Source organism: Melospiza georgiana, chromosome 1 (assembly GCF_028018845.1).
Source record: "Melospiza georgiana isolate bMelGeo1 chromosome 1, bMelGeo1.pri, whole genome shotgun sequence".
In the NCBI taxonomy this organism is placed as follows: Eukaryota; Metazoa; Chordata; class Aves; order Passeriformes; family Passerellidae; genus Melospiza; species Melospiza georgiana.
Genome location: NC_080430.1, coordinates 115,703,714 through 115,730,812, shown reverse-complemented (window position 1 = coordinate 115,730,812; position 27,099 = coordinate 115,703,714). Strand labels below are relative to the sequence as shown.

Here is a 27,099-nt window from a genome sequence, read left to right as displayed (position 1 = left end):
GTTGGTGCTATTCATGTTGAGTGTTATAATCAAAAGGTCTGAATTCAAATATTGTGACATCTTATATAGCTATTCCTTTCTATTTCTAGAATAAAAAGGTCCCATAACAGGATTAACAGTTTTAAAGAGTGGGTTGGTATAGACTGTAACATTAATATTTAAAAGGATTCATTAAATGACAAAGGCTGCATAAGTCTGCTAATGAAAGAGTGCTAATTTCAATAAATTTCTGAAATGTATTTCTTTATCTTTGCCTTTTACTTCATGAGGATGGTGTCTGAGAAATTCTGTTTGCTTAAATGTAGCTTTTGTTCACTGCAGCACTATTTGCTTCAGGGACTCCACCTGGGACTATTTTTTCCTTTTTTTAATAATTTAAACTAAGGACTGGGGAAATTCTTATAATTGATGGTATCACTTCATATTTGATGACAAAAAGTAAACCAAGAGTTTTCCCAGCCTGGGGCCCTGACATATCTCATTCCTTTCTTCAAGGGAGTTCAAAATGTGCTGCCAGGTATAAAAAAACATAGCTGTATTAAAGTCAGTGCAGCTACACAGACTTGATCTTTCTGGAGTTCCAGATGGTTGAAAATGCATGATCTGTCCAGGTGACACTTTGGTTAGCATTTAGCCAATGGCATTTTGCTTTCAGGGGAGTCAGGATGCAAAGTTTCTGCATTGCTCATTCAGAGTGTTGCCTCCTCTATGTAGCTTGGCCTCGGGAGCAGGTTTGTTGAAGTCAAAAGGCAACTTGGATGAATAAGATCAAAATATTTTGTTTGAATAAGATCATGGCTGGCCACTTCCGTGGGGGTAGATGAGAAAGCACAGTGCTCACATTTTTACTGCTTTTGTCCATTAATATTTGAATCATTAATATACAGACCCATGAGCTTAGCTTAGAAATGTATGTGGTGCTTCTGCTGAGTCGGTGCTTTCAGCTGAAATGGCTGAATCTATTGCTGCATAATTTAAAGCTCAATGTATTCATAGCAAATATTTACCATTCATTTCCCACTATTTAAGAGAAATAAAAGTATACAAAGTAGCCCCTATGAAAGGAGTCATAACTGAAAGGGGATGCTGGGAAATGGGGTAAAAGTTTTTAGGCTGAGTTTGAGAGCATTCTGATTGTGTTCCGTATGACCAGCACACCTGAACAACAAAAATCTACTGAGATAAGGTATTCTGTTCAAGCTTTTAATTCTTTGTCTCTTCCCAATCCTATTTATAAAAATTCTCTTTTAGATGTTAGCCAATATATTGCAAAACTGAAAATAATCACCTAATGTTCATTTACAAACGAAAAAAAAAAACCCTGAAAATTAAAGATAGGAGACTAAATACATAATTTTTTTAATCATTATTTTGTATTAATTTCTTGTGTGTGTGTATATGAATAAAACCAAAATATAACAAAGAAGAAATTTTAGACTGAAGTAGTATTTGGGCCACAAAGAATAAAAGTGATATTACACTTCCAGTTGTAAATCACTGGACTCCATAAAATGGCTTGTGAGAAACTTTCTAGGTTAGTAGATACTCCCATCTAAAGATTAATTTTTGAGAGAGAGCATACACATATCTTTTCCCAGAAATTTTCCAAGAGAAACACCCTATATCTCTAATACACCTCAATAATTAATTACTTTACATATCAGAATAATGCTTGCAGACAGTATCTCGAATTGGCTCTTAGCACAATAGAGACTTTAAGAGGTGTATTCTAGAATTTTAACTTTTTAAAATTTTTTGTACTTTTTATATGCAGTAAAAAATTTAACAAGTTTGAATTCAGAAAATAATTGTTCATAATTACAATCTTTCTCATTTTTTCTTAAATAAATTAGGGAAATAGGGCCTTTTAATAAGGTCTGGAATTCCTATATTCTTGATTGTAAATCCAACATATATTACGTCCAACACCCAATGTTTTTTGAATCTGATGGGTTGAAAGTCTAAAATGGTAAGATTTTTCAGTACATGAATGCAAGGTGACAATTTTTTTTAATTACGGAAACCCACACAAAATCAGAAATTTAAAGGGCCTTAGCACTTTCTTTCAAGTTTATACTTTAAGTTAGATGAAATATTTAGGAAACTCTTTAGAGAAAGGCCTGCAAAAGTCCATGTGGTCTATTTTATTTCTTTTTCTGGGCTGCTTCCATCTTTTTCTATTAGTTTCCATTTAAGCAGAACCTCTTTGTACTATAGCCTCTAGCAATAAACCTCTTAACTGGCACTAAAAGCCTCAATATATGATCTTTACTCTCTCCATCAATCCTCTTTATTCTAATAAGCTGAATAAATGGGAAGCTTGTCCTTAAGTACTAGTGATCAAGTTATCAGTATACAATTGGTTGTTCCAGGGGAAGTGGTTGGGGGTGGTGGGCAGAAATCACTTAATTGTATCTCTGACATCATATCATTCACATATACTACTAACAGCAGAGAAACATACAACTTCATGTGTATTTTTGTAGAATATCCCTTGCTGTGCTATGAATTTCTCATTGACATCAATAAAACACTAGTTTAATTGAAATTCTTGGATATCCCTTAGCCAGCTAACTGTGTGGCATTTTAAAAATTCTATCTTTGTTGTGCAGGAGGTCTGCAATTCTTTCCTTCTTTATTTTGTTTCTAGATCACATACAATTCTTTGTGAATAGGATGAGACAAATAGTGTCACACAGTAGATGATATTTTGTACTCATCTTCAGCTGACATACCATTAATTTGAGGAGATAATAAATAATCAAGAGTTAAAACTGGAACATCATCTAATGTGAAAGAAGCCAAATACTGTGTTTGGTATCATCACTTAGAGCATCTCTCATAATCCTCATAATAATGATTTCTCTTTTGTGGCGAATGCATGTGCCAAATCATCAAATTCCTTAATATCTAATTCTTATGGAGATCTCCACACAGTATTTTTGGCCCAAAAGAGATATACTGTTATTCCAGAGACAGACACTGACCCAGTAACAAAAAAGGACATAGCTTACCAGGCAAAGGTTCCTGATCTGCATAGAGAGCTGGCAGCTCCACACATTTGTCTTCCTTAGGGTTGAACCAGCAGTCAAAAGCTAAATACATCTCCTCCTTTGTGTCTGTGTGCTTCATATGCAGTAAATCTAAGTGCCATGGCTGTTTTAGCTCACTGTGTGGGCCAGTTACCTGGACTTTGTATATTGAGCCAATACCTGCCAGTTCATCCTGTGTGAGGAGAAAGAGAAGATGAATGGATTTCATTTCAATTGTGCCAGAACAAATGTAGTTGGCAGCTGTATGCAACAGTTGAACAAACTTCAGTAGTTAAAAATTGGGGCAGATTTATAAATAGTACTATTTTCTAATCAATTTTACTAATCTCTAATCAATATAAAGGTGATTTAAAAACATGAATGAGGAGATGGAATGATTGCGGTTAGATATTAAGGAGCAAGCAATGGCAGTCGCTGCAGAAATTTGCACAGAACAAGGCACAATGTTCATAAATATTACACAGATTCAGTAGATTATTTTCAGACACAGAAGATTAAGCCAATTTTTAAAACTTTGGACACTATTGGAAATATTTCTTACAACAATAAAAATGATGCAATTAATAATAAATTTGAAAGAAAGCTAATCCAGTTTTGAGGAAACATTCAAGAGATCCTTCTTCCTCACTCTTGCTCATAGAAGTTGTACATTAAAATCTTGCATTCATACTTGAGGAAAAAACCAATCTAGTTCTACTGGGGATAGTGCACCTTCTCTAGGACATACCATTGCTTGAGTAGGTGAAAGCAGAGGAGGCCTTAGATATTATAATTAGTGGTTTAAAATTAATATTTTTATTTCACTGTAAGGAAGAAAAAGAGAAAAAAGAGAAGTTGTGTTTTCCTATTCAACACTTCCTGGATTCTTTCCCCTGTTCTTTCGTTTTAGGTATGCCCAGATAGTAGAAGTCCATGCGGCCTGACTTCAGCCTTTCCTCTGACAGGGCACCTCCATCTTCATGCTACTTTTTCTTTTTTTTTTTTGTATTTACCAGAGATTCTTGGAAATAGCTTGGAAAAACCCTCTGGGTACTCCTCATTTTGGATCATGTTTGTGGTTAGTCTAGTCTGCTTAGTTCCTCTTTCACTAAAGAAAAGAGGAGCATCAAAATACAATAAATTATTCCTTTAGCGCAATTATAAAATTCAATTCATTAGGAGGAAAAAGGAAGAGATGATAAATAACAGGTAGAAAAAAGAAACTGCATTAGAAAAACCAGTTTGGAGAAACTAATGGCAGCGATGAATAAATTACACAAGAGAGAAAAGAGAAAAATTAACCTTCTGTGCATTTAATCTCATTTATGATTCTTCCTTCTCTATCATCAGCCCCTAAGCTCTACAGTATCCCATGGCATATTGTATGCTTACAAATTGCTGATTTTTTGAGATCAACAAAGCCTGTAAATCAGTACCTGCCATGTGCTATACACTGTGATGTGCACCAAGGGACCAATCCACTCACTTAAACATTCTCAGTATGAGACACTGGGAGAATTTGCTCATACAAAACCATTGTTCATGTGTTGCTACCTACAAACAAAAATCATGATCTATGCCAAACTACACAGAGGACTTAAAAATCAATTTGGTAGCTTAGTTTAAAGAAACAATTTATCTCAGAATTAAGTGGATTATTGGCTACATGATTCGTAGGCTTTTCTTGCAACAGAGAAAGGTTGAAGTACTTTGATCTGAATTGCTTTTCCTGTGACTTGAAGTGGCAACGTTTTGTGACTCAGGTTGCCGTAGAAGATAAAAGAAAGGCAAATTGGCTCCTCTTCAGCACTCAAATCAGATCCAGTGATATCCATTATCCAGAAACCTGATGACTTCATGTTGATTTCAGGCAGTTTAGGACTAAGAGTCGACCTTCTACCTTTAAAAATTATCAAGGAGAAAGGAAAGATGACAGCATGAGAGAATGGCATAATCTAGCAGGACCACAGCCTTTATAGTACACAAACAAAGCTCTTTTTGCAGGTTATGTTGTATCTATAGCAACTGCTCACTAAGAAGAACACATCAATATCTTTATTATATTTTTTGTGGAGAATTTAGCAGCTTAATGCTTTTTCTGTGTTTAAAATTTAGTTTCAATGGCATTTTTTGATGCCAATGTATTTTCCCTGTCATGTTTGGAAGTAATTAGTAAAAGAATATTCAGTCAACTTTTAGAGGTCTAAGTAATTTTCTTTAAAAAGCAATCAGTGTTACTAAAGCAAATTTATCATTTAGGAGCATGTAGCCATATGTAGCATGGAGGCACCTAATGCAAAATGAACAATTCTAATGAGCTTTGCTTGTCACCAGATGCTGCCTAGCAAAATAATAGGTGTTTTAATAGTGTGAGACTGGCAGGTAACCTATAATAAACACACAAAGTTATTTGCCAGATGCTCAGAAGATCAATATCACTATCTCCCTCTCTTTTTCTTCATTAATTGTTGTTATTCTTCATTTTAGTTCTGTTTTAACCAGTCTAGGCAGAGCGAAAATTATTTCATGAAGAGGAACAGCTCAGGAAAATGTACTTTCTGCAACTCAGAAAAACCACACCACTGAATCAAGGACATCTTGTGTCTTACTTCCTCTGAAAAAAGTTTGTGGTTCATTTTCTTTGCATTGAATTCTTTTCACTGGATTGAAGGAAGAAATCTTTTACTACTTCTGAATGACTAAAGGTCCTGCTGTAAGTGTTTTTTTGCCAAGTGCATCCAGGTTTAGATTTGTGCAAATCATGGCATAGTAGTAGGTGTGAAATGAGCAGAAACAAGCATACCAGAACTGCTGTTTTGTGCTGTGGAATACTGTCACAGGTAAAGACCAGGCTCATTTCCCTGAAGAAACTGTCCTTTAGATTTCAAATGAGATTTTAGGCCAAAAAATAGTGCATAAAATTTAAGCTATTTATCCCCATGAGGTGCACATCCTAAGCTTGGCTGTTTATCTCTCATTGAAATGTGCTGTGTTTAATTTGGAAGGCAGGTGTTCCATATGCAGCATATTGAGAAGACAGAATTATACTAACTTTAACCTTACCAGATGTGGTTCTGCTACAACACTAAGATCAAATTGAAAATTCACATTTTCAATAAAAGAAGGATACTAGAGACATGTAAATAAGCTGTAGTCAAACATATATAAAAAATGGGCAGGTCAGCTTTGCAGAACTTACCAACTGTTACAATTTCACATACAGTCTCACACAAACCCAGATGAGTATCAAGCCAGTTCCACAGTGGAAAGACCCATTCTTTGTCTGAATCTTGTGATTCCTTGACTGTTACCATCTTGAGGTACATCCCTGCCCCGTAGCCTTCTCCATCATGACCTATGACCACTTTCTGCAAATGACTCAGAGAAACAGCTTCCACCAAAAATGAGTCCACCTGCAAAACAGGGAAATACTTAATAAAACAGAATTTTGACCTGAACTTCAGGGAAAATATAGGCCTGAAGTCATCTGAGAACTCAAAATTTTTAAAGTCTGATTCTTTGTAAAGTTTAACATTGCATCTCCCTGCTGAATCTAAGGAAGCACACCCTGATTAGAACTAACATTTATTCCTATATTCATCATTAATGATGCATTTTAATTTCATTTGATGTTTAGTCAAAATGTATCACTACATCAATCATTTCATATTACATTAAAATCTATATACCTCCACTTTCTGACAGTCAGTTATGATAAGATTTTGGTTCTAATAGAATTTCTGTCTTTCAGACATCTAAAGTTTATCATACAAGTCTAGATATATATTAATAGTTCTAAACAAAAGTTAAAAATCTAAAGAGTGTTTTTACTCCAAGATAGTTTTAAAATTATTCTCCAGTAGTCAGAAAACTTGACTTTTTTGCTTTCCTTACAAAATGAAAATAATTGTGGAGCAAACTGAGAAGAGTAAGGGAGGAAGTTAAAATGAAAGTGAAGAGTAAAAGATGAGAGATGGGAAGGGAAGCAGAATGGAGAAGGCAGAGAGACATGAGACAAGTAAACACAAATGGCAACAGATGAGAAAAGGTATCAGAAAAACAAGATAAGTAAAAATGGGAAATTTAAAGAAAGAAACTGTATACTCCACTAAATTTTTGTAAGAAAGTAAGATATTCTGCATAAGGTCCAGCCAGGGGCCAGATGGATGCCACAGTAACTGCTAAAGGTTAGAAAGTTATGAACAACTGGAGTTTGAGCAGCAATGTCTAGGAATATAATTAACACCATGATTCAAATAAAAGAATTCAGTAGTAGATAGTAACTAAACTGGAGGTCAAAACAATTAAAAAACCAAGATATTAGCAAGCTCATCTCTAAAAGAACACAGTAGTTGCCAAAGTCCTATGTGTTGTCCCTATTACCTTTTAAATAAAATATTGGAGAAGCATATTTTCTGCTACTAATATTGAAAGTACTTTCATATAACAAAAAGATCTTTTTTTTTCTAATAATAGTCAGAACCCAGCAGCTGATTGTGAACAGAAATCATTAACTTCATTAATTAAGATATTTTAGGAAATAAATCCATATATGAACATAAATTAAAATAATGACAATATAGTACTGTCTTCTGTATATAGGCATTGTTCTGAGAAATACATAGAAATGAAATTTAGATATTCTCTCAGTTTCTTACTGATTCCACTTTTACCTGAACTAGTGCTGTGAGAATTATCTAATAAAATTATTTCACAGAAATCTAAGTGTCTCCTTGACAATGGACACTTTTGCATAAGTTTTTTCAAATATCCTTGATCAGTGAATGAAAGTCTAATTCACAAAAGAATTTTATTTACAGTGATTATCTGGAAACACTGGCTTTATTTGCATTCTTTTTCTAAGTGGAATTTTTGTTTCTTGTCTAAACTTACTGATATTGAGTTGGTATTTCAAAGTGGCATTAAGATTTCAGAAACATCATAGACTGAAAAAGTCTCATGGAAATTTCTCTAATTATTTTTTCACTGATTGTTCAATTTTTTACTCCCTGTTCTGTCTTAAATTTGGAACAGAAGAAGTCAGAAGCATGATCACAGAGGTTCTCTCTACTAATCTGCTCTGTATTGCTCATGTGAAGCCTTTATTCCCACGTGGGCATGTACTTGTACAGGAAATAAATAACACTGGCATTGGTCTATTGTGAATATCTGGAAGATAAATTCTGTGAATGTTTCCAAATTCTTACCTATCTAGCCAGAGGTGTTCTGAGCAGGCATTCAGCTATACTTAATGCAGTGCTGACCCCTGCACATGTAAGACTGCAGTATGGTGCCATTACCTTATTTCTTTGAAATTTTCCTCCTTTCATTAGAGATGTATCAAGTTTCCTCACTCCTGTGTCCCCTCTTTTGCCATAGAGAGTGATGTAAACATTTGCAAAAGTCCCTGCTCCCCAGCGGTCACCAATATGCACGGAAACAACATATTTATAGACTGTACAAAAAGAAAAGAAAAAGTTTAATTAAAGCTGATTAAGTACAAGCTGTATGTAAAATAAAACAGCAACTAAGAATATTTAGTAAGAATATTTTTTTTTTATTTCTGCAGCTACAAAAAAAAATTCTGCTACACAGTGAATGAAATAATCAGGTTACTCTTTATGAATCTGATCTCCTCATGCTAAGCTCAATGAAGACTTTCCATTCACTTTCTTAGAAATTTGAATGAAATTGGACTTGGACAATTTAGACTTATGCATCTAGGCAAATTCTGCTCAATTCTGTCTTATTGTGTAAGACCTGGAAAGTAAGAACTCATGTGAGTTAATTCAGGAATTAAACTAAAAACTAACTAAAAACTGAATTATCTTTGAAATAGATAATAATTAACACAGGTCAAAGACTAAGAATAAGGTTATGCAAATTTAAATAAGAAACATATGCAACATAGCATCTGGATGCATGACATGACATACAAGTATAAAAATTTACAAAATGCACTTATTAACTTAAAGAAGGAAACTATAAATTCTTTGCCTTTATATTGATCCTGCATGAATTAATTTCTACAGTCAGATCAGATTTTCTTCTGAGGATGATCATTTAATTGCATATATATTCAGGCTCCTACAAAAAGAATAACCAAAACTTTTCAAATGCATTTTTAATGTACAGTTCTGCAGAATTAACATTTAACTAATGTAACACTATACTTTGTTTTAAGGTCATGAATAGGTTTTAGTATTCAGGGATCTGAACTTCTGGAACTTCCTTTTAGCAAAGCAGTCATGTCTCTAATTACTTTTATCCCATGTAACTGCTAACTTTTCTGAACAAATGCAGGACTTCTCTAAGTCTTCACATTCCAAGGACATCTCTGAGAACTTTGAGTATGGCAAAAAAGTAGTCCTTAGGAAAAAACACCCAACCTTTCTGTGCAATTAGGCTTACTTCTGATACTTACATCAGCAACTAAAGCTTTTGTAAGCTAAAATATATTCTATAGCCACTCTATAGATTCTATAGCAACTCTAGAACAACTCATTTCCATGGCTTTGAATGTGTTCATTTCCCTAAAAAGTCCAATTTTTTTGTTCATTTTTTCTCATTTAAAATCATGCAGAAGACTTAGCAACTGTAAAATCCAATATGCAACTAAACTGGAAAATTAAAATATAAATTTCATTATTCTTGCAGTGCATGTGTGAAGACAGGTGCAACAGAGACACTGAAGATATCAAATCCAGACAACACATTATATATATGTGTGTCACTGATTTATTTTCAAGCAGCTAATTTACATATTCATGTCTTCTTGGTGCTTTTACCTGGTAAAGTTTTCTGGTCCTCAGTGACTGCAGGGAATTCTTTTACCAGCTCCTTATCCCCCCTCTTAAGAGTGAGCCAGCAGTTGCACTCAAAGTTCAGTTCTTGTTTCCTATGCAGCTCTTGCAAGTGAAAAGACTTCAGATGCCAGCCCCTGAAGCCTGGCACATCATCACAGCTGACTCGGATCTTGTAGACATCTCCCAGATCTCCAGTCTCAACCTGCACCAAATAGCATGAGGAAGAGGGTACTGTCAAGGCTGGTTCCTTTAGTACCAACCCCAGTGCAGAATTTCTATACTTAACAGTATATAAAGGAAAAGTTGAGTTTGAGGCTGGGATAAGTGTATGACGGTATCAATTCTTTTTATTTCATGGTATAATCATGGGTGAAATTATCTCCTTTATTACTATTGTAAGCATGATACTCTGTAAGCATACATACTGTAAGCATGTTAACTTAGGGGTGAATCACAGTTAAAATTAGTAAGATCTGTGCATTTAGGCTATTTAGACAAAAGGTAACACAGAAAGTTGCAACCCTACTGGAGAAAGAGAGCATTAACTTACAATTAAAGATTTTAATATCCACAGCCAAGTGAGGTATTAATTTAAAGATGATTACTGTGAGCCTGGAACCGCAGAATTGTTTGGGTTGGAAAAGACCTTTAAGATCATCAAGTCCAACCATTCACACAGCAGTGCCAAGTCCACCAGTGAACCATGTCCCTGAGTGCCACATCAGCATGTTTGTAAATACCTCCAGGATGGTTACTCAACCACTGCCCTGGTCAGCCTGTCCCAGTGCTTGGCAACCCTATTGGTGAAGTTTTACTAAATTCTCCTTTGCTATATGGTTTTGTCTAGAACATAAAACTATTTACAGCCAATTCTTCATTAAAGGAAAGGGATATTTCTGAGAAAAATAAATCATTTATGTTACAGAAATAACTGTGTAGGATGACACAGCCCTGTTCCCATACTACATGTGGAAATTCAGTAAATGGTTGCTGATTGTGGATAATGATTTACATGACATTAACAACCACTGCATGATAAGTCTTCTGTACAACAGGAAGTAACGTGGCAGCCATGCACTGGGCAGCTACAAGAAAGACAGCATGGGAGTGATTTTGAGTGAAACAACTGAGAACTAGTAATTTTTAAAGGCAACAACTTTTTTATTAAGTATCAAAATACTTAATACAAAAAAAAATATTGCCAGTGGATTTGTTCTTCTCCCATATTTCTGATTTCCCCACCCCCGCCTATCAGTCACAACATAAGACTCGGTGTCTTTCCAGGGAATAAATCCTTTGTACACCCTATAGCATCACAACAATAAACTGAAATTAGCCTTACACAATCATGCTCTGCCTCTGACAGCACCACCAGCAGATTGGCTCCTAAGACAGAGCACAGACCTAACAGATCAATTTATTTTGCTTCTCAGCAGAGCTCTGAACGTGACAGCCCCTCACTGCTGACCTCGCTCACTTAAAGCTAGATTGTGTGCATTTGCACAGGGAACACAAGCATGTAGGGGAGTATCTGCTACCTCCTTCTAATTAGAGAGGTACTAAAAAATGTGCCTTTGTCATTTTAGGAGAGTTGGACATCATTTTTAGTAACTGTCATGCCCATAAGAAATAGTAAAATATCAGAGTATGAAGAGGAATAATTAATTGAAAATAAAGCTACCTGCCCCAACCGTTTTACAGGAATTTTATGACCAATTTATGATGCAGAACTTATGAAAAGAGGCCTTTGGTAGGAAGGAATTGCACTTGATGGATTAAAAGATCCCTTCTGGTCTGAATTTCTTGAGGTAAGTGGTTGCCATGCCACTCCTACACAATTTCATGACTCAGGGCATTGTTTAGGGAGCAGGGAAGAGCTCCCTTCCATTGCCTATATAACAGCCCTGGGCTGCTCAGAACCTCTCAGCTCCTGAGCTGTGACTCCACAGTACCCAGAAAGGCACCCAGCAGTAGTTATACACCAGGAGAGAGGGCACCAGGCTTTCCTCTCTCTAAGCCTAGCCTGCCCGGCCTGTCTCTGTGCCATCGTGCTGACAGAGATCAAAGGTGTCCCTGACTCAGTCCCCACTCCTGCTCTGGGAAAAGGGAAATGAGTGGGCAGAGTTTTGCATCAAGATTTTTCATTCGTGCTGTGTATGTTGCAAAGGATATAATTAGCTATGTATCATTAGCTGTGGTGGACTAAGTGGATTAATTCCTTGCAAAATATGCATTCCACCTGATTAAACTTAAAAGGAATTATTTGGGTTCATTGAGAGGAGAGTGCACAGGTTCTTCACCCATCTAAACTACAGTTCTTTCACAGACAACAAAGTCATTCCTTCTTCTCTTTCAGAACCAGACTACTGACTTTTAAAATTATTTCCTGTAGATTGTTTTTCTCATGCAGGGATTCCATGACTGTATCACACAGCTACTCTAAAAGCTGGGAACAATTTATTCCATAAAGCTCTGTTTGGGAGTTGCAAAAGTACAGAACTTGGTTATTTTTATGTGACAGGGCAAGCTGTAATTCACATTTTACATTGTCTTCTGCTACCCTAATTTACAATTCACTAGGATTCTAAGTTGTCATAAATACATGGGGTATAATCCTTGTGGGAAATGCACAGAGGAGATTTATAGGAAAATAATTCCAGAATACAGGACAGAGTATTTAGAAACCCCAATTGTCCATTCTGTTTCTAGAGTCACAATCTCAATTAATTCCCTGACTGCCATTGAACCAGCAAGTACTAATAATCATACTGTTTATGATCCATGGAATTAAACACCAGCTATTATTAAATGAGTGTATTAGATAGTTCCCCTTTTTTCATGGATTTGTGTTTTCACTTACAGCTGTGGCCAGCATTAGCCTTTTTGTTCAGCTCCATCATTGTACCCAGTCCTGCCATTACATCATTCCTGCAATCCTTTTCTGAGCAGTTTAGTACAAGCAGTTTCCCTTTGGACTATGATATTCTATCTTGAGTACCAAAATTGTCTGTTCCCGCCACCAACATCTATTAATGGATGCAACATGAACTTTGAAGCAGAGGCAGACATATAATCCATCACAAAGCATATATCCAGCGAATGTCCTGGTTTTAAATTTGTCGAATATTTGCAAGAGGATACTTTACCTCATTCATTACTATAATTTTCTAATTAATTTTTTCACATTTATTTCTTCTGAATAGCTTTTTCTGATACTCAGAATTTGAAATCTTAGCTGAGTTGGAGTGATTTGTCACATACTGAAAAACACAGTATGTTTTCCATTACATGACTGAATCTCTAAGAGTGAAGCTCTTAAAATTAGGAGGAGCCACTGGGCTTCTTAATATCTCAGAGACTGGTAAGTGATACAGATGATTAGAAAATTTGATAACATTTTAAATCCTTTCCTCTTTAACTCACACAGGGCTTCTCAAAGGCATCATGCCTAGGGTAATGAAAGCCTTGTAAATTTTACTGTTTGGATGCATACTTAAATGCAATTCCTCTTCATTCTTTTCTCTGTTAAAACAAAAAAAAAAAACCCAAACAAATCACACCCACCCATCCCGCCCATAAATTATTCCAGTTAATAGGGTTTCATCAAACCTACTAAAATTCAATTGGACAGCCATCTGTCATAAACTCCAGAAATCCTTCTGCTTGTTGTTTGGAGCATCATCTCATACTGTGGAATTGGATTATTGTATTATGGGATTTGAAACTTTCTGTCACCTTTTTAATCCTTAACACAAAATTAATTCAGAATTTATTGTGTATTTAACAACAGTCCTACTTGAAGAGCACTATTGCTCATTTTGTACTTCCTGTGCCAGTGTGTGGACAACAATTTTGGGCATCCTAATCTCACACTCTGCCCCATGTATTTTAAGATTCTCTGGGGAACAGAGTGTGCACAATACAGCACGACCTTCCAAAGAGACACTCTGGCAAACTTACTCTGCTAGCAACCAAGAAACAAAGATGACTGTGAGAAAGATCCATGTACTTTACAAATCTATTCATTCCGTGTGAGATCAGTGATTGACTCCAATCATCACCAGACTACCAAGGAAAAAAATTCCACCTCTTCACTGGTTTCTTGCCATGTTGCCTTCAGTGCTACTAGTCCTGTCGGATTTCATAACATTGATGCATTTTTAATTTATTTTTTAAAACTTAGGTGTTATAATTAATTTTTTAAGCAGCTCAACTACCATACTGCACATTTCTGAGACTTCTAGAACCCAACTGTACCTAAGAGCATGCTTCTATTTTCTCTCTTTTAATTTATTCTTTATACTTGCTATGTGCAATTAAACTACACCTGTTCTTTCATAGGAGTTGATTGGGCATATTTTGGATGGAATATTCATTCTGAATATGATACACATCTGTGCATATACTTGTGTGAGAACACCTGGAAAATCAGGAATTTACATGCCTTTCTGTCCTCAATGTGCAATAAATGTATCTCTGAGATCAAAATTATGAGATACATTCACATAGTTTCAAAACTATGTGAACTGCTTATAGCACATAACCTGTTGTTCTTTTTACTGCACTATATTATTAAGGATGTTTGTCTAGGACCAGGATCTTGGGGGGAGGTTAAAAGTTCATTTATTCGTGCTTTTTGGAAAGCTGAATTCACAGCTTGTCCTCATTGTGATATCATGTTCATGCCTCCAGCCTGCTGCTACAGTGAGAAAACATAACCAAAGTTTCTGCATTCTTCTGCATAGTCTTAGTAAGAACAAAGAAAGGGAAAGCAAAATGAAACTGGGTTTATTAGCTCAAACATCTGAAGAGGTGTAAGGGTGTTTATGGAGATACCTGTGAATCCCCAAATACCCCTTTATACCAGAGCTGCTATTGTGTAAGCTGCACTGTAAGCAATGCAGCAAAGAGATAAAACGTCATGCACAGTAAATAATGCTCAAATAGAACGAACTTTTTCATACAAAGCAATAAAAACAAGGACACAAATAGCTGTGGGGAAAATACAGGCACAAACCCAAAGTCTATCCAAAATATGAACAAGCATTCAGAAAGCTGCTGGGGTGGAAGGCTACAACCCATAATGTACTGCATACCAAGGATAGTAGACTATGAGGGACAACCACAACCGACACACAGAAATACAAATTTCTCCTGGTGTGATACCCAATCATTGAAATCAGGCAGCCTTAACAAGGAATACGTGCCACTTGGGAAATTACCAACATGCTGGATGTAGCAGCATCGCTGCTTTATGCAATGGTGCTTGCCAAAATGCAGTCAGCTGGTGCTCCAGCTCCACAGATAGATTCTGCCTCTGCTAACCTCTTCAGTTTATGCTCATGGCATAGGATAGGAAGCTTGTTTTGTTACTCAGTGTGTTTCCTGTGTGTTTTCTGATAAGCAGCTGCTTCCTTGTTCTTAAGAAATACCATTTATCTTTTCATTTACTCCCCATAAAGTTCCTAAATTGCTTTAGCTTGTTATTCAAAGTAAAAATTCAGCCTGGATCAGGTCATTACAACGAGGCTTTGACATAATTTTCTAAATGTAGTTTTGCCATTGTTTTCAGAATGTTTATTGCAGCCATTGAAAAGTCTTTCTGAGCTGTATAAAACTGCTTCAAATTGCAAGCTATTTCTCCCATCTTGCTGGCTAGAAGCTGTACTTCATGACAATCAACAGAATTTGCAATGACCTAGCCTAGAAGGCCAGGACAGAATTGAAGATTTAAAATATTCTATTCAGATGAATCCTCCCAAATCATCAGCATGTGTGTCAGGTGTATGGGTGGTCAGGACGGTGGTAGGGTTGATTTTAATACTGACCACCCTTAAGCTATTGCTTCAGAGTTCACCACATTTTGATATGCATGAATGCATTCTCCAGTGATTTGTGATTACCCAGAAAAATCCTCTGCCTGCTGACCTGAGAGACAGAACAATCCTGTGGAGAGTGGATACTACTTTACAAAGATGGAAATGAAGGAAAGAAAAGCCCACTTATATCCCCTGGGAGTGCTGCCCAAGCCTTCATCTTCTGCATTCACAAATAATTGTATATTGCCTTTTGTGTGAACTTCAACTCAGGAATCTCCAGGGATTCAGAAAAAATGCAAGATGAGCTGGTGAATGCAATAAATTACACAAAAGAGTCCATGGTGCTGGCTGTAGTAGAACAGGACGAGCAGGAGGAGATGACCCAAGACCTATACTTATGTCATTCCAGCTTTGTAAATAATTACATCATTTTTTAGCAGACAAATCAACTGTATATATATATATAATGCTAGTTATGCACACACACACATATATATACATATATCTATATCCATATCCATATCTATATACATATATATATCCAAGAGGGCAATGTCATGATCAGTTCTATGTAGAACTGTATATTTCTGACTTACAATGAATTCGTCAGTGGCTCTGGGGAGAAAGCACACATATCCTGGGGTTTGTGGAGAAAGCAGAAGCTCATCACTTTTGCCCTTTGAGCCATAAATCACAAGGGTCCTTTTACACTCCTGTGGCTCTGGGGAATCTCCATCTGTTTTAACCTGCACTCTCCACCGTTGTGCTAAAACAGGAAAAACATTTTTAGCATCAATCTACGAATTAAACATTTTTAGGATCAATGGTAGAGAGATAAGGATGTCTTTGTTATTGTCACAAAGAGGAGTTATAGATTTCCATGAGTTTATGTCCCATTCACTATAATAAAAAATTAAAAATTAATAATAATTAATTTTTAAGATAATTATAGCTCAGACTTGATAAACGTAAGACAATTGTTGAAGTGGGTATGAAAGCAGAAATTAATACCTAGGAAGCAAAAAAAAGACACTTTGCTTAAGGGTGTTTTTTGCATTCTTTGTATCAAAATAGCTACTTTAATTTCAGTAATAATTTTAATACATTTCAGTTCTTAGAATGTTCTTATGTAACATGAAAAGAATATTAACATTTTGAAAGACTTGTTTGTGATACATTTGTAAGAACTGCTGGCTAATACATAACTAGCTAAACAATGAAACTTCAACTTTTTTTCAGATTTTTCTAATTTAATTTGTCATGTTTTGTATTTGTCAGATCAGATCACTCATTAGGATTGAATACAAAATTCAGGAAATTTTGAAGAGCTTAATTCTTTATTTTTGAAGAGATTTATTCTGACCTTATGGCTTTGGCCTTTTAGAGGTTGTATTTTGGTAAGTCACCTGCGCTCATAACAGTGTTAGAAGTCAAGTATGCAACTGAGAAGCTGTTTCAGGTGTGAGAAAAATACAGTGTCTTACATGGATAGTGTAGTATAGAAAGCTACTTAAGTGCTAGAAGGTAAATCATTTTCTACTTTCAAAGGAATCATTTGTTGAAAAGACTCTTGATCCTGCATGGCAAGAGGAACTTAACAGTGGAAGCAAAATAAAAGCTTTTGTTTAGATGTGGCCAATACTGTGATAATAATTTGCTAATGGGACTGATATAAAGAGAACTATTTTGTGATTTTGTGTAAGCCCACAATACAATATAGTGATAAAATGAATTTTAGAATCATTTCATTCAGAAATAAATCAGACATGTCTTTTTCTTACAGAACTGTGCTTTTTTCCTACCTTTTGTTTTCCTTTGCCTGCTTAAAGATGGAGACTAGATGAAAACCTGATCTGGTTGCCTTGATTTATAATTTTCCTCTTTTTTCTTATTGTTTTTTTCAGCTAATCCTGTTTTGGTTTTATTTTCTCTTGTTATAGAACCTGTTTCTGCCTTACATCTGACTGTTCCCTGACTCTTCTGGGCTCAGCTAGAAAACAGCAGGCAAATACTCATCTCACAGCCAGTCTTCTGAGTAACACACTAGCTGAAAGGATCCCTCCATCTGAACTCTTATTTTAAGGTCATTTCCAGCAATGAGTCAGATGTAGGGTGTGGAAAATCCACACTTTGCCTAATGAGGAACTTTTGCTGTTTGATTTATGTGCCAGCTTTGAATTTTATCTCCTTGTGCCAGGTTGGCATGTGGTACTCATCAGGGTGTCACACTTGGTGAAGTCAAGCATTGTTTGAGCTTTTGCTGTTCCTGAGCACTCCAAAGGTTTATGAGGAGCTTCAAATTTTTACAAAGACTCCCAACATAGCCCTGAATCGCTTATCCTGTCCAAGCATGCTCCATTTTGAAGGCTGTCCCAGGAACACAGCAGAGAGGAAATTAAGATAACTTTGCAGTTCTGTAATTCCCAAGTGGAGTTGGTTTTTGTTTTTTTTCTCTTTGTAATATCCCTCTGCTCCAGGAGAGAGCAAGCCTTAAGTTAAGAGAAATAAGAAATACATAACTGGCTGTTCCCTCCTCAAAGAGGCAGCATGTTCAGAGAAGGTATTTCGAGCAAGGTGATTTATTTTAATTAATATCCATGATTGTGTTTTTAATTATTATTTCAGTAGGAAGGCTAAGACACCAGTTGGGAGTTTTCCAGGGAATAAATCAATGGTTACAGATTTAAAGCCTCTTAGTGTCTGTGATTCTTTATTCTCCTACACTTACTTTTAATGCTTCTACAGTTTATTAAATGAACTAACACAGACTGACTCCATTTTCTCTCAGTTCAACAAATTCATTTAACCTGCTCATGCCAGAAGAATCAAAAAATCCTTTGTATAATATTCTATTCACTCAGACATCTACTTGGTGAGGATTGCTACATGAGACAGAAGACTGATGCCAAGTATTTACTGTGTTCAGTGATTTCTATACCCCTCCAGGAATGAAGGTGTGGAAGTGAGATAGCTGGGCTTCAATAGGTCATTTTTCTGTGTTTCATCTGTGTGACTACATTAAAAAAGACTTTTCTCCTGACATCACTGACCTGTGTTAACTTCCTTTCAGAGTGATTAGTGTGTTCATGTGTTATTGTAGTTCTGTAGCTTACATGTGAAGCTAGTGCCATTTACTTTGAGACACCAATGTAGGAAGCGCTAAAATGAATAGCAGGGGAAAAACCAGAATTCTGTGGGGAAAAATGTCTCAGAATTCTCTCTTTAATATAATGATATAACCAAGAATCTGATTCACAGTACAGAGATTTATCCAGAGATATCGTAGAATTAGGGATCATTTCTTGACTTTCAGAAATTAAATTGGATGAATATAACAATTTCCTGCCATAAATTCCTTTAACCACCAGTCTGGAATCTAAAAGTTCCTTCAATAAAACCACAAAAATCAAACCCACAACAATTTCTGTACAAAGAAATCTGAGCATGGCAAAACCTGAAGTCAACATTTCATCATATATTTCAGAAAGCTGAAAAAGGAAGGTTTATTTTCTGGGGTTTTAAAAAATGAGCCATTTATGTATTTTTTAAGGATTTCCAAAACTGCTTTTACAATACACTCTTTCAAGGGTTTTTTTACTCTGGTGTTTTTTGGTCTTAAGACCTAGAATGACATTCACACTTTGCAAGACATAGGAGTTGGTTGCTTATTTCCTGAAGATGGTAGAACTTTGTGTTTCCTTGAGGCAGAGCAGTCAGTCTGCTTAATTCTTTTTCTTAGGCATTTCTGCCTCCATCTGGCAATGGAAACATGCTGTTGCTGCTTTTTAGAATAGGGTCCATTCCCTTTTAAATTTGGGAATCCTGTGATTATTCTTAGTCCATTATCGACTACTTGCAAGGAAGGAATAATTCCAAAACAAAATTAGTCACAGCAGAACTTACTGAATATTTTCTCTTTTGATATGAATTTTCTATATGCCTTAATACCAAAAACCTTGCACAACAGAAGAAGAGCCAGCTGAGAAATATCTATTAACTGAACTTTGCTACTGAACCACACTTTATTTACCACCCACAATAACCCACAAAACCTCAGGACACCCTACAGGCATCACATTACAGGAAGCCAGCTCCTTTTAGCTGACTGCAGAGAGGATTTCATTGGAACATACTGTGTCTTGTCTCCTTGCTCTGAGAGAAAATTCTTTCCTATGTGCTATTACAATAGGTCATCTATTTTGAGGCACAGAAGGAAAATAAATAGAGAAAACAGAAGGAAAAAGTAGTAAAATACCCCTACCATGTAGGAAACTTTTAGAGAGTAACAGAAAGTCCCATTCAAATCAACTTCAAATCCCTCAAATCAACTTCATTTGAGAGCTGAGAGCATCTATCTGCTTTCTCCACTAGGAAAATACACTTTCTCTATTTATCTTGCATCAAATATACAAGGAGGAATCAGAGGCATACAAATAAATCTATTCCTATGCCTGATTTGCCAGAGCCTCTCTGTATTGTATAAAAGTGCAAAGGTTACTGAGAAAACTTGATATGGGCAGACTGCATTTTGGCAGAATCCACAGCCAGCAGCAGCAGTCACAGGGATCTGGGATTTATGCTTCATTAGAACTGGCATAATGCCAGCCTGGCTGAAAAAGGACAGAGCGCCCTCACATAACCTGCTAGCAATGATGACTTCCAAAGTTTCCTCTTTGGCTTGGTGGTTGAACAGGTTACTAGCCTCATCCAAAGTGAATGAGATTTCTGACCTTCAGAGTGACTTATAAAGTAATTTTTTCTGCATCTGGTGCTTTAAACTTGACCTAAGCACATTGATCTTACCCTGAAAATCAGGAAACACTGAATTATGCTGACCAGATTTTTATGACTTTCCCTGAAGCCCATTTGCAGAGTGCAGCTCATACAGAATATGGCCACATTAGTGCTTAAAATATTGGCTCCCTAACATCAGACCTTCCACTTGCCTCTTATTCAGTAAATATCTGTTACATGGAAAGTGTTCCCCCCTACTCTGAAGGGGACTGTTTATCACTATTTTACCATGTAGAATAGTGATAAACAGGTGCTGGAAGAATCTAAGGGAACTACTTTTTCTCCCAGGACTCGGCATCTCTGGAATGTTCTCTTACCAGCTCTGACATTGGCACTGAGTCACGATAGAGTGACACAGAACTGACTACAGGATATCTTTCCAAACCTCTTGTGATGGTTCCCTCCTACAAAGCTCAATCATGGAACATCAATGAGATCACTGATATGACAACACAAACTGTGAAAAATCAGTCCCAACCATCATCTTTTTCTCATAAGGCATAAAAGTCCAATCTGTAACCAATCTCAGTTCCTCACTGGAGTGAGCCCATGGGCAAAACTAAAATGGCTGAAGAGCAGCTCAAGCTAAGCTGTCATACAGCTACCTGACACATAACTTCCTAAAAATGTTCTTCTCTTTTATAACCTCTTTTTTCAGAAGCTCTGATCTCAATGGTCTCTGGGTCCTCCTGGACATCTTGGCAGTGTGACATTTCAAAAGCTAGTTAAGAATAAACCACTCCTTTCTCCTCATAATCAGTATACTGAGTCTGATCACTCTTGACACTCACAGGCAGTGAGCAGCCTGTGCATCTGTGCCCGCTTGCTATAACATAACGAAGAATGAAACTGTGCTGGGAAAAATTTTGAACTGGTAGTAAAATATAGTTTATTTTCTGAACATAAGGTGAAACAGATATTATGGTTGTTTCCCAGAACTGTGCACTTAGCAGATTGCAGAATCCAATTCCAAGTCACTCGTGAAAATCAACTTTCTCTGTGAAAAAGAAAGTCTTTAGTTACCGGAGTTCATCACTCTCCTTTTGTCAAATTCATGCTTTTGTGGAATAATAAAGCTGTTGGCTAAACTGTTTGATTGAATGCAAATGATTCCATTTTGAAACTGGAACTAGGTTGGGAGACTAGGACTCATCCTACAGAAAGCAAGTCACTGTTTTCAGAGACAAATGGAAACATTACTTTTTTTAGTTTAGTTGTTCCCATGAAATTCCCAGAGAGAGATGCACAGAATAACCATTTACAGTTAAATGTTCATTAAAAATAAGTGTGTCAGGTTAGGAAGAAACACAGAGGTGGTAACTAGTGCATTATAGGGATGAGAATGTCCTTGTAGATATAGAAACAGAAAGCTGGGTGGGGAGTGTTTTATCTATGTCTTTTCATTAATTAAGCAGATTTAGGCAACTGAATGCACATAATACATTTAGCTTCACTGGAGCATTTGGAGTTTAAGCTTGCATTATTTCTGGCTACTTTGGAATTTTGACCTGAAAATGTTTCCACTGACACTTCACAACACATTTTTCAACTTGCTGATGTTTGTTAGGGGACCTGTCCCCAAGTATTAAATGACAGTGACGTTGGGGTAAACAAAAGAACACTTGAATCTCTTCTCAGAGGAATTCCTGGTTGATTTCAGAACAGAATAGTAGAAGCAGGAAGAAAACCAGAAATGGTTTCTGTGTTTTCTCAATTGCTTATAAGGGTCTAGTCCTTCCTGTAGAGTACTGCCAGCCAATTTGTCATGTTCTTTCACAGCTGATATACAAGAAAACACATACAAATGAGGTAATTTGCTCACATATTTCCTGCAATACTGATTTAAATTCAAACAGCAAAAACTATGGTGTAGAAAGCAATGGTTGGAAAACAACTCTTACCTTTAAGAAATGTCTTCACTGAACTGCCACTCTCTAAAATATGAGCAGGAAAAATAATTGTAAGCTAGCTTTATTATCACTTTTTTCTTAAGCTATGTTCTTATCTGGAAAAGTTCTTTAGTAATAACAAAGCATTAAGTATATACCGTAGTGCTATAACAAATTTTCTGTAACAAAATACTTACTATTGGCAGTTAGCTCCCTCTCTGTTTTCCCATCATCTTGATATTCATCTAACCATCTTTCATTGCAAAAACAAAAATAATAAGATTAAGAAAAACTATTAGTATTAGTATAGTATATATCATCTGACCATTACCTTTTGTCTCCAATAGTATTTTTTATTCACCTTTGATCAAGCTACACCTTGAAACTACTTCCAGGATCAAATTTTCTTTTATACCTTCAGCACAGTTGGCCTTATTCATATAAGAAGAATTTGGTTCAATTTGCTCCAGGCAAAGAAGAATTTTCATGGTAGCTGTATGAGGTGAGTAGTACAGTATGGAGTACATTGTGTGAAATACTAATTATTTATTGGTTCAGAGACTCAGCTGTACATGTGAGAGAGTTATAAAACCTGCAGTGGTTAGTTATAGTTATTGTACTTAGAATTATATATAAAATCTTCAGGTCTGGAAGTTTCTAAAACTTTTGCCTATCTGCAGCAACAAACTGAGCTTCTGTTCTTGCTTTATTTTTCTTTTATACTGATGAATTTAAGGAGCTTTTCTGCAATAACATTTCACTGCAAACATACATTCATACTCCTTTCAGCTGAACCCCCTTGTTCACATAATATTTCCCAATCTTCAACAACCTCACTTATTTAAAAATAAATAAATACATGCTCACTGTCAGCTTCTATTCTATTGACTCCACGTTGATGTTGTATTTGTTTAAACCCAAGATCCATAACATATTTCATTTCTTGTAAGGAACAAAACTCTATGAATAAATCTCTTATGCATGAAGTCTAAACTCCACTGCATTTCAACTTTTTGCAATAAACAGCTTGATTAAATTTTGAGACATATCTCCTCATTCCATCCTAAGAAACAAAAGATCACTAGCAGTTTCTAAAAGTTGAAAGCATTTTTTGGACAAAAACTGGACACAGGACTCAAGCTGCAGCCTCACCAGTGCTGAGTGCAGGGGCAATCACAGCCTTGGTGTACATTACTGCAGATCCAAGCCAGGTTGTCACTGGCCATCTTGGCCACCTGGGCACACTGGCTCATGTTCAGCTTGCTGTTGATCAGCTCTTCCAGATCCTTTTCCACCAGCCAGGTCTCCAGCCCCTCATCCCCAGCTCTGTTGCACTGCATGGGGCTGCTGTGACCCAGTGCATCTCCCTCAGCACCCTTGTGTGGATCCCTTCCAGCCCAGTAGAATTGTCTGTGTCTGAATGCTGCAGCAGGGCACTGACTCTTTCTACTTGGATTGTGGGGCTCATTCTGCTCCCCACTCCCTCCTTCTAGCTCAGGGGGCTGCCTATGAGGAGAGCTGGTATCATTCTTGAAGACTGAGGGGAAGAAGGCATGAAGTGTCTCAATCTTCCCTTCATCCAGTGTGTATTTTCTCTACTTGGCCACCTCACCATCTGTGTCAGGAGGTTCTCTTCCATGGGCTCCAGGAACCTCCTAAACTCCTTCTCCTCTGCTGCATTGTATTTGTAGTCCCTCACGAGAACAACAGCTGGTGATAGTGAGACTTCTTCCAGCTGTTCACATTAAATTTTGTCTTTTTCTCCTGTCTGTAACAGACCCAGACCCTTCTGCCACGACACTGGCCTTGCTGGCCTTCCCCCTGATTCTTACCCATAAATGCACAACTCTATCAGCAAGCTCTAAAAAATCAAAATAATCCCTAACATCCAGGGTTGCTTCACCTCCTTTCCTTCCTTGCCTCTCCCTGCTGAAGGGTTTATAGTCATCCATGGCAGCACTGCAGCTGTACAAGTCACCCCACCACGTTTCCATGATGACAACTATGCCATTTCATATCTTTACACACAACATTTCTTAAAAGGTTGAGAACTGAAATCTTATTTAATTTCACATGGTTTCTATATAATTTAGATTTTTTAAAAAAGATCAATGCACCTTTCCTCTTATGCAACACTTGATTTGGGACTTCTCTGCATTAGGCTATTACTCCCTTCCATGCCAATATAGGAACTTTTTCCTTATCTTCAGCTGCAAAATTTTTGCATTTTGTAAGTTGAAAAACTCCGGGGCAATGCTCAAACACCTAGTTTGTGTGCACATATCTGCTCTAAAATTTTTTCATTACGTTGCTGGAAGGTAACAAATTCTTTTTCTCCATGAATGACATACCTATTACAAGGAAATACAACCTCATGAGCTTCCTCTCCTTCTTTATGTTTGATGACAATCTTATCCAGGAACCATCCACTGCCTGTGTCGAAATGACAAAAGTTTATAATGTGAAATCATACTATTTTTTAAATAAATTTTAAGAAAAAAAGCCCAGATTATCTTTTTATAGCAGAAACACAGATCATATTTAGACAGATCTCATCAAAATAAATAAGATATATTAACAGAATGAAAGCTTTATTATTTTTTGTGTCTCCTAAGAGATGCAATTCTTTTCTGCCTTTGCCTGTTTTAATTTTAAGAGGGGTGGGTTTTTTCTCTTGGAGACAAATACATGCGTACATCTCTGAACTGTCAACACCATTCACATCCCTGCCTACATCTTTTGATTATTCCCAGTAATCAAGCACAAGAATGTTGGTACAAATCTGTTTATGCCCATAATCAAGATTTGTGTGAAAGCTGGAAATTTTTTCCCACTGTGAGTGAACTTCTTATTGTAGATATAAAAATATTAATTAACAAATCTTTAAAACTTATGCTGTGGGGCTGCAACCTTGGAGGGGGTTTTAATGTCTTGGTGCCAGTAACTGGCAAAACTGAGGATCCAAGGATTCAGAGCCAGCAACCAGAAAGACTGACTGCCTAAGGCCAGCTAGTGGAGGCCGTATACATCCATCCTGTACACATTTTTTTGTACTTGACACTGATGGACTGTTGTTCTCCTCAGCTGGAGAGGGTAACAGGGGAAGGCTGCTTGTAGTGTTTGTGTGCGTGCTGAGTTCCTGCCAGTGTTGATCTGCATGGCCAGCTATATGCACACATTTGTGTTTTGGAAATGTGTTTGTGTGCATGTCAGTGGGGAGCACACACTCAGCCTTGCTGCTATGAGAACAGCAGGTGTGGAGCTGTGCACTCTCACTTCTGCTGGGCTACTGAGATTATCTTTTCCCTAACTGCAGTAACCACTGGCACATCCATGCTGATTTTTAGATCACCTTCAACGACCATCCTAGTGACTGGTCTGGTTGTCTTGTGATGTCCTTCTCAAATAACCTGTTCTCACTGTACCTGCACCACTCACAACTTGTCTCAGGGCCTCTAGCTGGTCAGAGTTACCCCAAGATACATTAGAAAGTCTCTTTTCCCAGCCCAGAAGTTGAAGAAGGAGTCAGAATTCTTCATTTCTCAGTCTCAAGGTTTTTTATTGTTCCCTATTTATAAAATATTTTCTCCTGTCCAGTTGAGGTCCATTCAGCAAGACAGTCCAGGCACTCTGCCTGCCTCCAGGGTGGTGTTATGTCTTTATACTAAAAATTAATGTTTACAATTACTTTCCAATACCTATCACCTATGTTAGACAGTGAACTTCTACTCTAAACCAATCTAAAAGTGCCAACATTACAGCAGAAGACGGAGGCCAAGTAGAAGAAAGAGAAAGGCTGGACACACCCAGATCCCTCCATCTTGCCCCCTGAATCCCCATTCTAAAAAACCCCAAAATCTAATTTTTCACCCCATGATAAATTCACTATCATTCTATTTAACTGTCATGGCTTGCAGATCTTCATCTAAGGTTGGTAACTTGCTCCATGGGTCATAATCAAAACCACAGGCATTCTGTGCTCTGTGCCAGGGTCTCTGAGCCCCCTGGCATGGGTCTTGGCTGCTCAGGACAACCAGAGGGATGTCCTGGGTTCCAGCAACTTGTCCTATTGCTTATGAGGTTTCACCTGATTCACACCATTACCCAGCAGCACATTGCAGCAAACAGCATGCAGGATGTTTTGGTCAGAAACAACCATCCTATTCATCCTTGTGCTTTGCCTCCTGGCTGTATCTGAGACTGGAAGGCAGCAGTTTCTGTCGCATAGAAAGGGCATCCCCAGGTAGTGCATGGAGCAAACGCTGCTCTCTAGGACAAAAGTCCTTCACTTTCCTCATTCACAGGAGCTGTGGGAGTACACCCGTGCCCCGCAGCCTGGGAGCCCCAGAGAAAACATATGTTCTAGGATCCCTTCAAGACAGACTCCAAATCAAGAATTAACCCCCTCCTGCCCTGTCACTCAGGCAAGTGATGAGAAAAAGGGGTACTCCACCTCTGAAGGCATGCTCCTTCTCAAAAGGTTGAGTATCTCTGAGCCACCATCTTTTTCCAGCTCTCAACCCCTCAGCCACCACAGGCTAGGTTTATGTGGGGCTAGTCTTGGATAGAGTTCAAAATGTTCCTGTGAGACCTGTCTGTGCTGAGTACAATGAACAGCCTCCTGAATTACCAAGGCACGTTTTGTTACAGATAGAATTCAATCCATTGTCCTGTTTAGACAGTCCTTCAAACCCACACATTTGAACTCCAATGTCAAAAAACATCCTGAGATAGCTGAGCTGGGTTACAGATTTGTAAT

The 27,099-nt window shown here is 37.1% G+C and overlaps 1 protein-coding gene across 1 annotated transcript in view; it reads right to left on the bottom strand.

Moving 5' to 3' along the window:
• The window catches only part of RP1 (RP1 axonemal microtubule associated), a 164,839-nt gene that overhangs the window by 59,794 nt on the left and 77,946 nt on the right, over nt 1-27,099 (bottom strand). The window contains 8 exon segments of the mRNA XM_058025257.1: nt 3,015-3,225; nt 4,742-4,932; nt 6,232-6,445; nt 8,333-8,487; nt 9,821-10,040; nt 16,254-16,423; nt 22,538-22,593; nt 24,692-24,773. Coding sequence (XP_057881240.1) covers nt 3,015-3,225; nt 4,742-4,932; nt 6,232-6,445; nt 8,333-8,487; nt 9,821-10,040; nt 16,254-16,423; nt 22,538-22,593; nt 24,692-24,773 — 1,299 coding nt within the window.